Genomic DNA, 12,954 nt, shown 5'->3' on the forward strand with positions numbered 1-12,954 from the left:
ATTACTTTCAAGAAAAGTATAATGCAATAATTAAAGAATCTAGGATTATAAGGGTTAATAGAATTTTTTTTTAAATGAGAAGGACCAGAGCACAACAGGATGATTGGCATACACATGGTGACAGGTGAATGGGCATGGTACAAGTTACAAGAAAATTATTAGATGACCTTAATGGATGGCAGAAAGAAAAGGTCAGTAAAGAACACATTAGAAATAACAAGGACAGAACAAAGAAAGGCATATATAAAGGTGATAAGCAGATTAACTGCAACCCAAGTATTTTTAGGGAAAACTAGAGGTCTTGAATGGTTTGAAGATTAACTGAAAGACCAAAATGTAACCAAGAAATTAGTCAACAAGTCTGCATTTGGAGGAGTCACCTCTGTGGTGTTTTCCCATTAGTGCTTTTCTGAAATTTAGGAAAAATGTCAAAACTACCACGAACCCCACCCCCCCAGTCTTTTCCCAACACAAAGCAATGAAGGTTCAAGCCCAGGACCTTGAGGTACAAGTAGTCCCCCAACACTCCCTCCCCCTGCCAGCCATAAGGTTCTTACTACCAGAATCACAAATTACTCCAGCACCTTTGATAGTTCTTCCAATGCGAAGAGTTGACAAGAAGAATGCAAATTCAAAACAATCACCAAAGCAGTGAGGAAAGGCAACCAAAAATTTAGTTTTCCTACCTGGTCAAGAGTCTTGTGGTCATTGAATTGCATAAACCAAGATTAAAAAAAAAATTAAATATTTCCAGGTGAAATGCTTCATCCACTCAAAGGGATCCATTTCACTTATTCTCCTGCAAAAAAAAAAATTTGCTCCAACACAATAAAACTTCCTACCTTAATCTGTCGATCTCACAGAATGAATGAATCTACAGGAATAATCACAATATCTTGTGATCATGTGTAGCGAAACCAACATTTGAGACTCCACATTTCCTAATAAATGTCATGCCCTAACCTTCTCACCAACCGTGTAAATGAATTACAACAAAACAAAAAAAATGTCATGCAGACTGCTACTGGACCTTCAGGAACTGAGTTACAGGGAAAGGTTAAAACAAGTTAGGAGTTTATTCCCTGGAGTGTAGAAGAATGAGAGAGTTGATAGAGGCATACAAATTTATGAGGGGTACAGAACAAATGCTGTGGAGTTTCACCAAATCCTCGGCATCACCTGGAAAAACAGTATCCCAAATTCTGGACTTTCCACAATGTTCATGCTTTTAAGACAATGCAGACTGTACTGGTTGGGCCATGTCCACCATAGGAAGGATGGTAGATTGCCAAAGGAGATCCTCTATGGAGAGATAGCAATAAGCAAGAGGAACATTGGTAGACCCCATCTTTGCTTCAGGGACCTGAGCAAGCATATGAAAGCCTTAAAAATCACAGCGCTGGGAGGAGAAAGCAGCTGACTGCAACAAATGATAAGGCACTCTTCATCAACACCTAGAGCAAGCCAAGAGAGGGATCTTGAATCAGTTTGAGGTGCAGAGAGTTAAGCAAAGAGCACAAAGGACAGTAATTCAACCATGCCCTCTATTTGTAGCAACTGTGGCAGAGTCTGCTGTTCCAGGATTGGCCTCCATAGCCACAGTTGATGCTGCTAAACAATCCAGAGGTGCAATACCCATGGTTAATCACGACCGATGAAGGCCAAAAAATAAGCGCAATTAGGGTTTTCCTACTGAGGTTAGGCAAGATACAAACCAGAGGATATGGATTAAGGATGAAAGAGAAGAAAATTAAGGGAAACATTAAGGGCAACTTCTTCTCAGTAGGGGGAGTGTGGAACAAGCTGCCAGCTGATGGCAGACTAGATTTTTAACATTTAAGAAAAATTTGGACAAGTAAATGGGAGAGGTATGGAGGGTCATGGACTGGGGCAGAATAATAAGGGCCTATTTTCTTATTTTAACTATTTCAGTTCTTCAAATCTCATCTCATAGCCTTACAAAACTTTGGACTGCAACTTGGAAGGAAAACTTCTAACCTTTCCAAGTCAATTGGCAAAAAAAATAAATAAATCGTATTTATAAATACCATAAACAAGTCAAATATTATTCCCAAACATGTAATAGTAAATAACAAAAATGTGGTCATTATAAATGTACATTAACAAAATACTAATAAACAAATCATTATCTTTTAATAGTGCGCTTTGAAAAACATGAGCATTAAGCAGTTTGATTCCATCACGTCTATTGACTGTATTTTCTAAAAAATATTTCCATGAAATATTATTCTGTTGAAAGAGATAAAGCAATCACAGAGAATATTAAAATCTATGGTCCCCATCCCTTTAGATGGGTGCTAATATGGTCCCCTATTAGCACCCATCTAAAGGGATTAGAGTACTTTCAGTGTAGCTGGCTTTAGTCATTATTACACCTCTACACAAAATATTTAACATTTTCCAAATATCAGTTACAGTGAGCAAGCTAGTAATAAGCAATCAAGCTGAAGATCAACAGCTTTATTTAAAGCTATCATGTGCTTGATTAGCAACACAGAAGGGAAACTCAACCTACCCAAAAGCAACAAATTAAAATCGTTGCAAAATGGAAGACAATTCTTGATGTACATGAACGAACAAATTGGGTTAGCAGCTAAATTTTGAATTAAAAAAAAAGCTGTTCCATTTGGCATGAGCATATCCACCTGCGTATGCAATTTTTTTTTAGTAGTAGCAATGTTGGTTCTCACATTACAATAACATTTCAAGCAAAATTCATTTGGCCTTTGGGCCACTTTCAGCAACTCCCAAAACCAAGTGCTTTCTAACACACTTTGATGTCAATGTACTCATTGCAGACTGAAGAGTCAAGCTCCAGAATAAAAATACCAGTGCTGTGGAATAAATCTTGCTATCAAGCTCAGCCACTCACATTGGTCAATTGTGTGCAGCACCCCCTGAAAGTATATGAATCAGAATTTATGGAAGAAACTGCAGATGCTGGAATCTTAATCAAAAGAATGTTTGTAAGTACTCAGTTGGTCAGACAACATCCATGGAGAGAAACAGTTAATGGTTCAAGTCTGGACCCTGATCAAGATGTTAAAAAATTGTGTCCAATGTTAATCTCAAAGTAACATGACACAAACGTTTTAATTTAGAAGCATTTGGCAGTTTAGAAAAAAAAACGCATTGAAGAGTATTTTGAAAGTGCACAAGTCTAAACTTCAAATGGCAAAAACACTACACATTAATGTGGCAGTTAGCACATTGTTATTAAAGTGCCAGCAACCTGGGTTCAAAAGCCATAGTCTCCCAGTGTTTCCATGAATTTCCTTCAAGTGCTCCAGTTTCCTCCCACCCTTCAAAACATATAGGGGTTGTAGGTGAATTGGGGTATATGGGTGGCACAGTCTCAAGGGCTGGAAGGGCCTGTTACAGGGCTGCATGTTGAAATTTAATTTTAAATTTAAAAAAAATCAAGATCCCGAATTACACCCATAATTAAACACAAGATACATTTTAAAGACACTAATTTTATTTTATTATTATTTTTTTTTTTAAATTCACTTAGTGCCATGAAAGGTACATTGTTTTTACAAATTTAACCTCAATCTTGCTACTGTCACCCAAGTTTCTCTTGGAAGTACAGTTAAAATGGTGCTGCCACAATGTATTAACAGAAATTTTTAAACAATAGTCACACTGATTTACTTGCAAGTTTGTGATAGACCGTCAGGCCATTTCTAAACAACTTCCACAATAAATGGAACAAATTGAGAGAAGGTGGATTAATAAAATAAAGTTTATACAAGGGCTTGCACAAAGAGCATTTTAAACAAGATTAGAGTTGATGCGGCTCTGATCAATTGAATGGTACTGTCAAATATTTAAAAATATTAAAATCAGCAACTAGATTTGAAATGCAGGAGTAAAATTCTAACCTACAAGAGGAATCACTACCCCCCCCCCCCACCACCCCACCCCGGATATTATAACAGCCGTTGAAAAACCCATGCATTAAAAAGCCGTCATTTAAAGGCTTTGGAGGGGGCTTCTAGATTGAAGATTGTGTACCCCAGGCATTACATGTTTGGCAACATTTTAGAATCACGTCGACAATCAACGGACAGAAGGGAAATCAATATACCAGTTCAAGAAAAAGGCAATCACATCCCCGACACGAAACACATCTTTTTAAACTTTCAAAACAACTGCAGAGAAAACATTTCCTCTAAACCTGTTCAGGTTACACACGCGTGGCAAAATGCAGCTGAGAGCTGGGGGGGGTGGGGGGGGGGGAAGAGACTTGTATAAAACACAAGTGCAAGTTCCTTCCAACTCTGAAAAGGCAGAAGATAAAGATGTAAAAAGGGGATGTGGGAATGTGGGGAAGGGGGGGGGAAGTGGGGGAATATGGGTGTGTGGGAAAATGTGGGGAAGGGATGTGGGGGGATGTGGGGAAGGGGGAGGATGTGGGGAAGGGGGGGGATGTGGGGAAGGGGGGGGATGTGGGGAAGGGGGGGGATGTGGGGAAGGGGGGGATGTGGGGAAGGGGGGGGATGTGGGGAAGGAGAGGGATGTGGGGAAGGGGGGGGATGTGGGGAAGGGGGGGGATGTGGGGAAGGGGGGGGATGTGGGGAAGGAGGGGGATGTGGGGAAGGAGGGGGATGTGGGGAAGGAGGGGGATGTGGGGAAGGAGGGGGATGTGGGGAAGGAGGGGGATGTGGGGAAGGGGGGGATGTGGGGAGGGGGGGGATGTGGGGAAGGGGGGGGATGTGGGGAAGGGGGGGGATGTGGGGAAGGGGGGGATGTGGGGAAGGGGGAGATGTGGGGAAGGGGGGGATGTGGGGAAGGAGAGGGATGTGGGGAAGGGGGGGGATGTGGGGAAGGGGGGGGATGTGGGGAAGGGGGGGGATGTGGGGAAGGGGGGGGATGTGGGGAAGGGGGGGATGTGGGGAAGGGGGGGGATGTGGGGAAGGGGGGGGATGTGGGGAAGGGGGGGGATGTGGGGAAGGGGGGGGATGTGGGGAAGGGGGTGGATGTGGGGAAGGGGGTGGATGTGGGGAAGGGATGTGGGGAAGGGGGGGATGTGGGGAAGGGGGGGGATGTGGGGAAGGGGGGGGATGTGGGGAAGGGGGGGGATGTGGGGAAGGGGGGGATGTGGGGAAGGGGGGATGTGGGGAAGGGGGGGGTGTGGGGAAGGTGGGGAATGCGGGAAGTGGGTAAGGTGAGGAGGTGGGGAAGAGAGAAATGGTTTATCCCAACCCAACTTCAAAATAAGCCAATTGGAGAGTTTGAAATATACAACCGAATCCAAACCAAATGGAGCATCTGTACAGACTTAAAAATATTGTTTGCTTCATCTCTGGAGCGGCGTGCAACCGCTCAGTCGTGTCCACGTTGACCCCGGTACCGTTCGTTCTCCTGCTGGAGCTCCAGGTTGCGGGCTCGCACTCTCTCCAGCTCGCCCTCGAGCTCCCGGAGCCGGCCGTCCGCCGCCTCGCCCCGGCCCGCCTCCAGGCGGCCCCGCAGCCGGTTGTTCTCGTCCTCCAGCCGGGACAGGCACTTCTCCAGCTCCAGGTACTCGCGGACCAGCTCCTGCTTGGTCATGTTCTGCAGGCTCTCGGCGTGGTAGCGCTCGTACGTCTCGGAGAAGTCGCGCTGCAGGAACTCGCCGCCCTCGCCGTCGCCCCCCATGCCGTCGCCCCCCATGCCGTCGCTGCCGCTGTCCTGCTCCTCGTCGTCCAGCTCGTCCTCCTCGCTCGTCTCGTCCGCCTTGCCGAGGCGCCGGGCGCCCGTGTTGAGGTCGGGCTCCTCCTGGTCGTGCTCGTCCATGAGGAACTGCGTCGTGTTGTAGGGCGCCACCGTGAAGCCCCGGGCGAACATCTCGGCCCGGGTCCGCGCCGCCCGCACGCTCTCCCGCTCGTCCAGCCGCTTCTTCTCCTCCCACGTCAGCTTGAAGTAGGGCTTCCAGCGCCGCTTCTTCTTGGACGGCCGCCGCCGGTGCTTCCGCTTCCCCCCCCCCGCCGCCGCCGCCGCCGCCGCCGCCACCTTGCGACGGGACGCCGGCCTCGCCCCCGCCCGCCGCGCACTCGCGGGGGGGCGCTCGCCCTCGGCTGTCGCGGCGGGCCTGCGGTCCCGGCGTCGCCGGCGGCCGCCCATCCGCGCACTGGCTTCCCTCGCTCTCCCCCGCCAAGTCGGCCTCCGGCGCCGACGGCCCGCTCATGGCCCGCCGAGTGCCAACTTGGGCTTTAAAACGAAATGACGCTCAGTGAAGGGCGCCCCCGCCTAGACGCCCGCCCGCCCGCCTCCCTCAACTGCTGCTGCTGTCGCCCGAGGAGGCCTTTATATACCCGACGTGACGCGCCACTGCGCATGCATGTGACGCGCCGGTCCCCCGACAGGACTTGTAGTTCGACCCGTTCCCACCCCCAACGCAAGCGGCGGCCGATCCGACTCCAGCCCCCATCAAGCGTCGGGGCAGCTCCATGACGGATGACAAGCCGAGGCCCGCCTCCTCTCCTTGCTGATTGGCGGGACCGCCGAGCGTTGGCGAGCTGCCAGTGGGAAAAGCGGCTGCCACTCACGGCTGGGGCCCCGCCTCGGTCTGAACGGAGAAATATCCTTCCGCCCGGCAGAGGGGCGACTCTACCATTCGGACAGAGGGAGAAAGGATGACAGGGTGAAGCATTAAAATGATTAAAAAAAACACCTTGCTGGTCATGAGCTCGGTCACCGTGCAATTAAATGCACGCACTGACCCTTCCAGCGCGCGCTTCGTTCAAGGCCCCATCACGGGCCATGCATTCATGTCAGGGATCCCCCTGCGAGGAGGAGGACGAGTCACCTCGTGGCGGTGATGCGGCTGGAGCCCAGGGTTCGGGGAGGACCGGGGGGGTGGGGGGGGGGGGTCGGGCGCCCATCGATCGGACGCGATCCTCGCCCCTTGGAGCGCCAAGCTGCTGGCGCCGCCCCGTTGCCCGGGGAGGAGGCAGGTTCCGCGGGACTGCCTCTCGGCGCGGCGGAGGAAGACTGTCCGGGAGGGAAGCGAGGGAGGGGCCGAATGTCACGCCGGGGTGGGGGCGGGGGCTCTGTGACCCGGTCCCCAGTGCAGAGGGAGGATGGACCGGAGTGGGTGGGGACGAGTGAGTTCTCCCTCTCCACCCCCGAGCCACTCGGCCCCCATCTCTCGTACTGGCCCACGCGTCATCCGTATCGCCGCAAACATGGGGCTTGTGTGTCCCTTTTTAACGAGGACTCGGTGAAAGCACGGGAGGGTTAGGGTTGGAGACGAGACACATCACCGACGTTCCGGGTCTGAGCCCTTCTTCCAGGGGCCAGTATAAAGGCTTGAAGGTGGTGAACCACAGCGATGGTCCCTTGAAAGGGGGGGGGGGGGGGGGGGGCTCAAGCCCCAGACCTCAGCTCCTCTGGGCGCTGCAAGACCTGCAGCGTCTGCAGACTTTCGTGTTTCATTCCCGCTGACTTAAAAGTACCTTGGACGCCTAGATCTTCCTGTGCTAGCAGATTTAAAACCGGTTTCCTGGCCAAAAAAACACACACACATTACATGAACATTCCTAGTGCAGAGGCAGCCAAAATGTTATCAACTGATTTGATATGTCACCTCCCGGAATCGAGGAGAGAGTCAGTTTTCAGTTCTCCGTCAACAATTACATTTTTGTTTTCACCTCCAGTGAAAAAAAACCCTGCCCTTTTTGCATCCTGCTGTGCAGTGGGAATGACATTCCCAGGGAGATACAGGGTTATTACTTTGAATGGAACCATGCCATTATTAAATGATAAGGCTTCAGTCAAAATCAGCTCCCCAAAATGGATTTCTATGGTTTAAGTGTTAAAGTTTTACAGGAAGTGCAGTCTTCTAATATGGCAACTCAAGTTATGGAATCATGCGGAAAAGTTCAGAGTGATTCATGGGGACTCATTTAGGGGTGTAGATGAGAGCAGAAGAAACCAAGAATGAGACCATTTCCTGTGCTCCACTGTTGTGACAGTGGTGCTTGTGGAAAATAGCATCGAAGGATGTAACTGCTAGGATGTGTTAATGCCAACTAACAGAAACAGTAAGTAGGGATTGGGTCATGTGAAGAAGGAGGAGGAAACTGGAAGTCATGGAAAATTCTGGGTGAAAGAATCAGAGGTTTCAAGAACTGAAAACATTCAATAGGGAATAATTGAATTGAATACGCCTATGTGACCAATCAACTTACCAGCCCCGTATGTGTTTGGAGGTTGGGAGGAAACCGGAGCACGCAGTAACGGAGAGAACATATAAATTCCTGACAGACAGCACTGGATTTGAACCCAGATCACTGATGTTGTAAATAGCATTGCACTTTTTGTGATGTTGTTCAGATCTGTGGTGTAGAGGTGGAATCAGGAAAGCAGAGAATTTTAGGCCTGAAAGTTAGTGACCCTCACCCAATTCCACCAGCCACTCTTTGCTGTCTTCATTGCAAGAATTTTTTTTTTCTTGATCTCGTTATTTCTTCCAATTATTTTATTCTCCATTTTAGATGAGACAATTTCATCTGCCCAAGTTCATTTTCTATCTCTACTTTCTCTTGCCACCTCCCCTTTTCTGTTCACAATGGTCCAGGCTATGTCCAAGCACTGAACTGTGCTAGACATTTTTCTTTCACAATGTTTAATGAAATAATGAAAGTAAATTATAATAACAAAATAACTTTACAATGAAAAATAATTTGAGGCAAATAATATGGCTTCAATATCATGAACTTAGCAGTACATTAAAACTGCAGTACCTTTATTTTTAAACTGGATAGGGGAATGACAATGCAGTTGGTGTTTTACTTTCATGGTGATGGTGTGGAATTATGGGTGCATCCACACCCATGACTGATTTGGTTGTAGGCTTGCCACTATTAATTGCAGTAACACCCGAGTCTTGAGGCCTTTGGTACTGGGAGAAGTGGGAAACGAGAGGATCAGGCAATAGATGGGGAGTTTCATAGAATTAAGATGGATCCCAGGCTATTTGGAATTTTGGGTAAGGTTGATAATAGGATGGTTAACATTCAGTCATGGATCATGGATCATGATTGTAACGTAAAGGTTCGGAAGCTCAAGGCTAAGAGGTTACCTATTCACCAGCAAGGAACAAATACCATTAGGCCTATGTTGGATCTGCACTCGTTCTTTTATGATTATACTCCAAAATACAAAGCAGATTTTGGAGTATGCCATAAGTTAATTTTTTTTTTAGATGGTCAAGTTTGGTAAAGATACTGATGGAGGTAGATGGAACTAAAACGTGTAGCACCAACAATCATGGGATTGGTACAGTTGGGTGCAATGGTCAAAATGGATGTCTTGAGCCAAAGGACCGGTTTCTGACTAGTCTATAGATATAATTAAGAGCAGGGGTGGCTAACAAAACAGAACTAGCTTCAGTTGTTCTTTCAGACTCCTTACTAAAAACAGATATTAGTGTCTGTTGACTGATTTTTCCATAATTTTTAATCAAGAAATTCAGATGAAAATATGTTTCAAATTTGTAATACCATGCAGATTTGACATTTTTGGCAGAGATCACAAAATCTTCCTATTCTGTTTTAGAGTATTATTCTTCATTCCTGGATTTCTTGCAATTCATTTGTGCCATTTTCATCCACAATGTCAACGTGGGTCTCCGAACAACTACATTTTATGTGTAGTGAACATTGCCAATAACATACAGGCCCAGCATTCTGCAGAAATATTCTGCAAGGAGATTGCAAGCATACCACATGCATTCACCACAATTGCTAAATACAGTCTGACTGCAGTCTTCTGATATCATAGTCCTATGATGCTACATACTGTGCATGTTTTAAGAGCCAACTTTCCAAAGTTAGAGAGCATTATCTATAGGATGCTATAGCTCCCTAATTTACATCAACCTAAGTTAGGTAGTGAAAGAGAGTGAATTTCTAAGACCCACACTTGAAGGAGCCAGTGATTTGGTCACCCACGTTGTATTGAAAGGTTGATGTTGTGGCATTGGGATGTAAGACAGACTTTCAACCATGGCCTTTTCCCTAAAAATTGATGGTGAACAGCAACAAAATGTCATTGAAATATTCTATGCATTTGACTTTTCAGGTGTGAAAGAGTTGTACCTCCTGAGCAAATGTTAGTAACTCCAGAGCTGAGAATAATACCACAACTTTGGACAGGATGTTGCCTTTCCTCATCTACTTTAAGTTTTACATCACAAGGTTACTCTTTTCCTATCAGCCCTCACTAGAAGTCCCATGCATTTCCAAATCAACTTCTGCTATTTTTATTGAATTCTCATTCTCAAATATCATTAACTATTCCTTCTCCTCAATTAATTTTTCTTCCAATTTTGAAACTTATATCTGCTTTTTCAAAATCACCATGCTCTTATTTTTGATTGCTACATCCAATCAAAATTAGCATCCGTTCATCAATACTCAATCTTTGGAGCCATCATTCCCTTCAGACTTGCGTGTTCTTTTATTCCTTCAAGGGGACATGGGTTTCACAGGTTGAGCCAGCATTTAAGTACCCATCCCAAATTGCCTTTGAGAAAGTGGTGGTGAGCTGCCTTAAACCACTGCAGTCCTTGAGGGATGTGTATAGCCACAGGATCATAATGTATTCTCTTTTTGCTGTCTCCTAAAATGTAACCAGTCAGCATGTAGCGGACAACTATTAATTCTTCTCGGTGAAGTCCTTGGAAATTTTGCAAAATAAATGTTGTTAAAATGTTAGTGAAGCCCTTAGCAAGATTGTTCCAAAATTCTTCCAGCATTTCAGATATTCACATCACAACTCCAGCAGCAATTCAACATTAAATGAGTACCCCTTCAACAGCATGTTTATTTTCTGCGCTTTTGAAAGTTTCTCATCACCCTGTAGACTGATCTGTGTGTGGCTAGCAAGACAGCATTATTTGTTTCCAATGCACTAATTACAAATATCTGTTAAAAAAAAACTGAATTGTGACTCACATTCACTAACTCTATCCACATTTACTCTGCATTGAATTCCTGGATGGAACTTGCTTCTTAACCCTGTCCCAAACCAGGTACACAATCCTTTATCCAGAACCCTTTGGGGACCGTGTGTTCTGAATTTTGGAAAGCCAGATTTAAGCCCACCCGAATTGTGCTGCTGTATCCACCCCCTTCCAGTCGCGCTGCTGGTCTCTCACCTGCCTGACTCGCGCTGCAGTCTCTCTCCCCCCCCCCCCCCCCACCCCCCCCCCCCCCCACACTTCCTGGTTTTTGGAGCTTCCCCAATTTTAGATGTCTGGATAAAGGACTGTGTACCTGTAGTTGTAAGACCCTGCTTATATCACTGCATCACCTGGGGAGCAGAAAGGGCAGAACAAGCAAGTCTGTTCAAATAGCTTTGACAAATGATTTAAGGTACACCCTGGCTCTCCTGATTATATCAAACATGTCAAAATTCAGGCTTCAACTTTCCTTATGTTGACTGGCACTTCCTGACTGCAAGAAGGATAGATAAGGCTGAATTTGTCAGGTATGTTCAACAAAAATTCTTGACAGTATGTGGACCAGCCAAGGAAAAGAGGAGGCCATACTGGATCATATTCTGGGTAATGTACCTGGTCAGGTGATGGACTTCTTGGTGAGCATTTTGGTGAGAATGACCACAACTCTCTGAGCTTTAGCATATCTATGGATAAAAGTAGCCAAAATGGGAAAGTGCTTAAGAGCTAATTATGATGGCATGAGGCAGGAACTAGCGAGAGAAAATTGGAAACAGATATTCAAAGATAAAAGCACAGAACTAATGTGGAGGAAATTTAGGGACCATGTGCTGGGTTCAGAATAGGTGTGTCCTCTGGAAGAGGGAAAAGGTGGTAGGAAAAAATAACCACCAGTCCAAAGGAAAAAGGAAGCATACATTAGATATGGAAAGCAGAAAACAGGAAAGGCTCATGAGAAGTATCTTAGCCATAAAGGAGCTTAAGAAAGGACATGAGAAGGCTTTGGCATGTAGGATTAAAGAGAACCCAAAGGTATTCTATGTGTATGAGAAGAAGAGATGGATGATGAGAATGAAGGTGGGACTGGTAAAGGAGGCAACGTGCCTGGAGGTAGAGGAGGTTGGGGAGATCCTAAATTAATACTTTGCTTCAGTCTTCACAAAAGGACCCGCGCCAGAGTGAGGTGGAATAGAAAAGGCTTGTGTGCTGCACAGTGTTGAGATTAAGGAAGAATCTTCTTAATAACATTAATAATGTCTCCAGGGCCAGATGCAATATACCCCAGTTTGCTGTGGGAAGTGAGGGAAGATATAGTTGGGGCAGTAGCTATGATTTTTGAGTCCTCTTTGGCCACAGGCGAGTTGCCAGAGGACTGAAGAATGGCAAATGTAGTCCCCTTGTTTAAAAATAGGGAGAATACTGAAAATTATAGACTGGTCTGTCTTATGACTGTGGTGTGCAAATTATTGGACAGGATTCTTAAGGATAGGTTTTGTGATTGGAAGGTTGTGCCTCACGAGTCTAATTGAGTTTTTTGAGGAGGTAACAAAGGGAATTGATGAGAGTAGGGTGGTAGATGTGGTCTACGTGGATTTTAGTAAGGTCCCCCATGAAAGACATATTCAGAAAGTCATGAGGCATGGGATCCATGGAACTTTGGCTGTTGGGATTTTTTAAAAATTGGTTTGCATGTAGAAGCAGAAGGTAGTACTGAAAGTATTCTGCCTAGAGGTCAGTGATCAGTGGAGTTCTGCAAGGATCTGTTCTGGGACCTCCTGCTCTTTGTGGTTTTTATAGATGACAAAGATGGAAGGATGATCCGAAGGTTGGAGGAGTTGTGGATGGTGCTGAAAGTTGTTGGAAGGTTACAGATGGATATAAGGCAGGATGCAGAGTTTGGCAGTAAAGTGACAGATAGAGTTCAATCCAGATAAGCATGAGGGAATGCACTTTGAAAGAACAAACCAGAAGGCTGAGAATAGGGA

The 12,954-nt window shown here is 46.0% G+C and overlaps 1 protein-coding gene across 1 annotated transcript; it reads right to left on the reverse strand.

Moving 5' to 3' along the window:
* Positions 1–3,481: 3,481 nt before the first annotated feature.
* hexim1 (HEXIM P-TEFb complex subunit 1) lies at positions 3,482–6,247 on the reverse strand. The gene has a single exon (XM_069904604.1). It carries the CDS (start codon positions 6,124–6,126, stop codon positions 5,350–5,352), a length of 777 nt encoding a protein of 258 aa, XP_069760705.1. The 5' UTR covers positions 6,127–6,247; the 3' UTR covers positions 3,482–5,349.
* Positions 6,248–12,954: the final 6,707 nt, after the last annotated feature.

This window comes from Narcine bancroftii, chromosome 12, assembly GCF_036971445.1.
Source record: "Narcine bancroftii isolate sNarBan1 chromosome 12, sNarBan1.hap1, whole genome shotgun sequence".
In the NCBI taxonomy this organism is placed as follows: Eukaryota; Metazoa; Chordata; class Chondrichthyes; order Torpediniformes; family Narcinidae; genus Narcine; species Narcine bancroftii.

Bases quoted from the DNA above. Each gene is read 5' to 3' on its own strand.
- hexim1 (XM_069904604.1), bottom strand. From the start codon at position 6,126: ATGGGCGGCCGCCGGCGACGCCGGGACCGCAGGCCCGCCGCGACAGCC.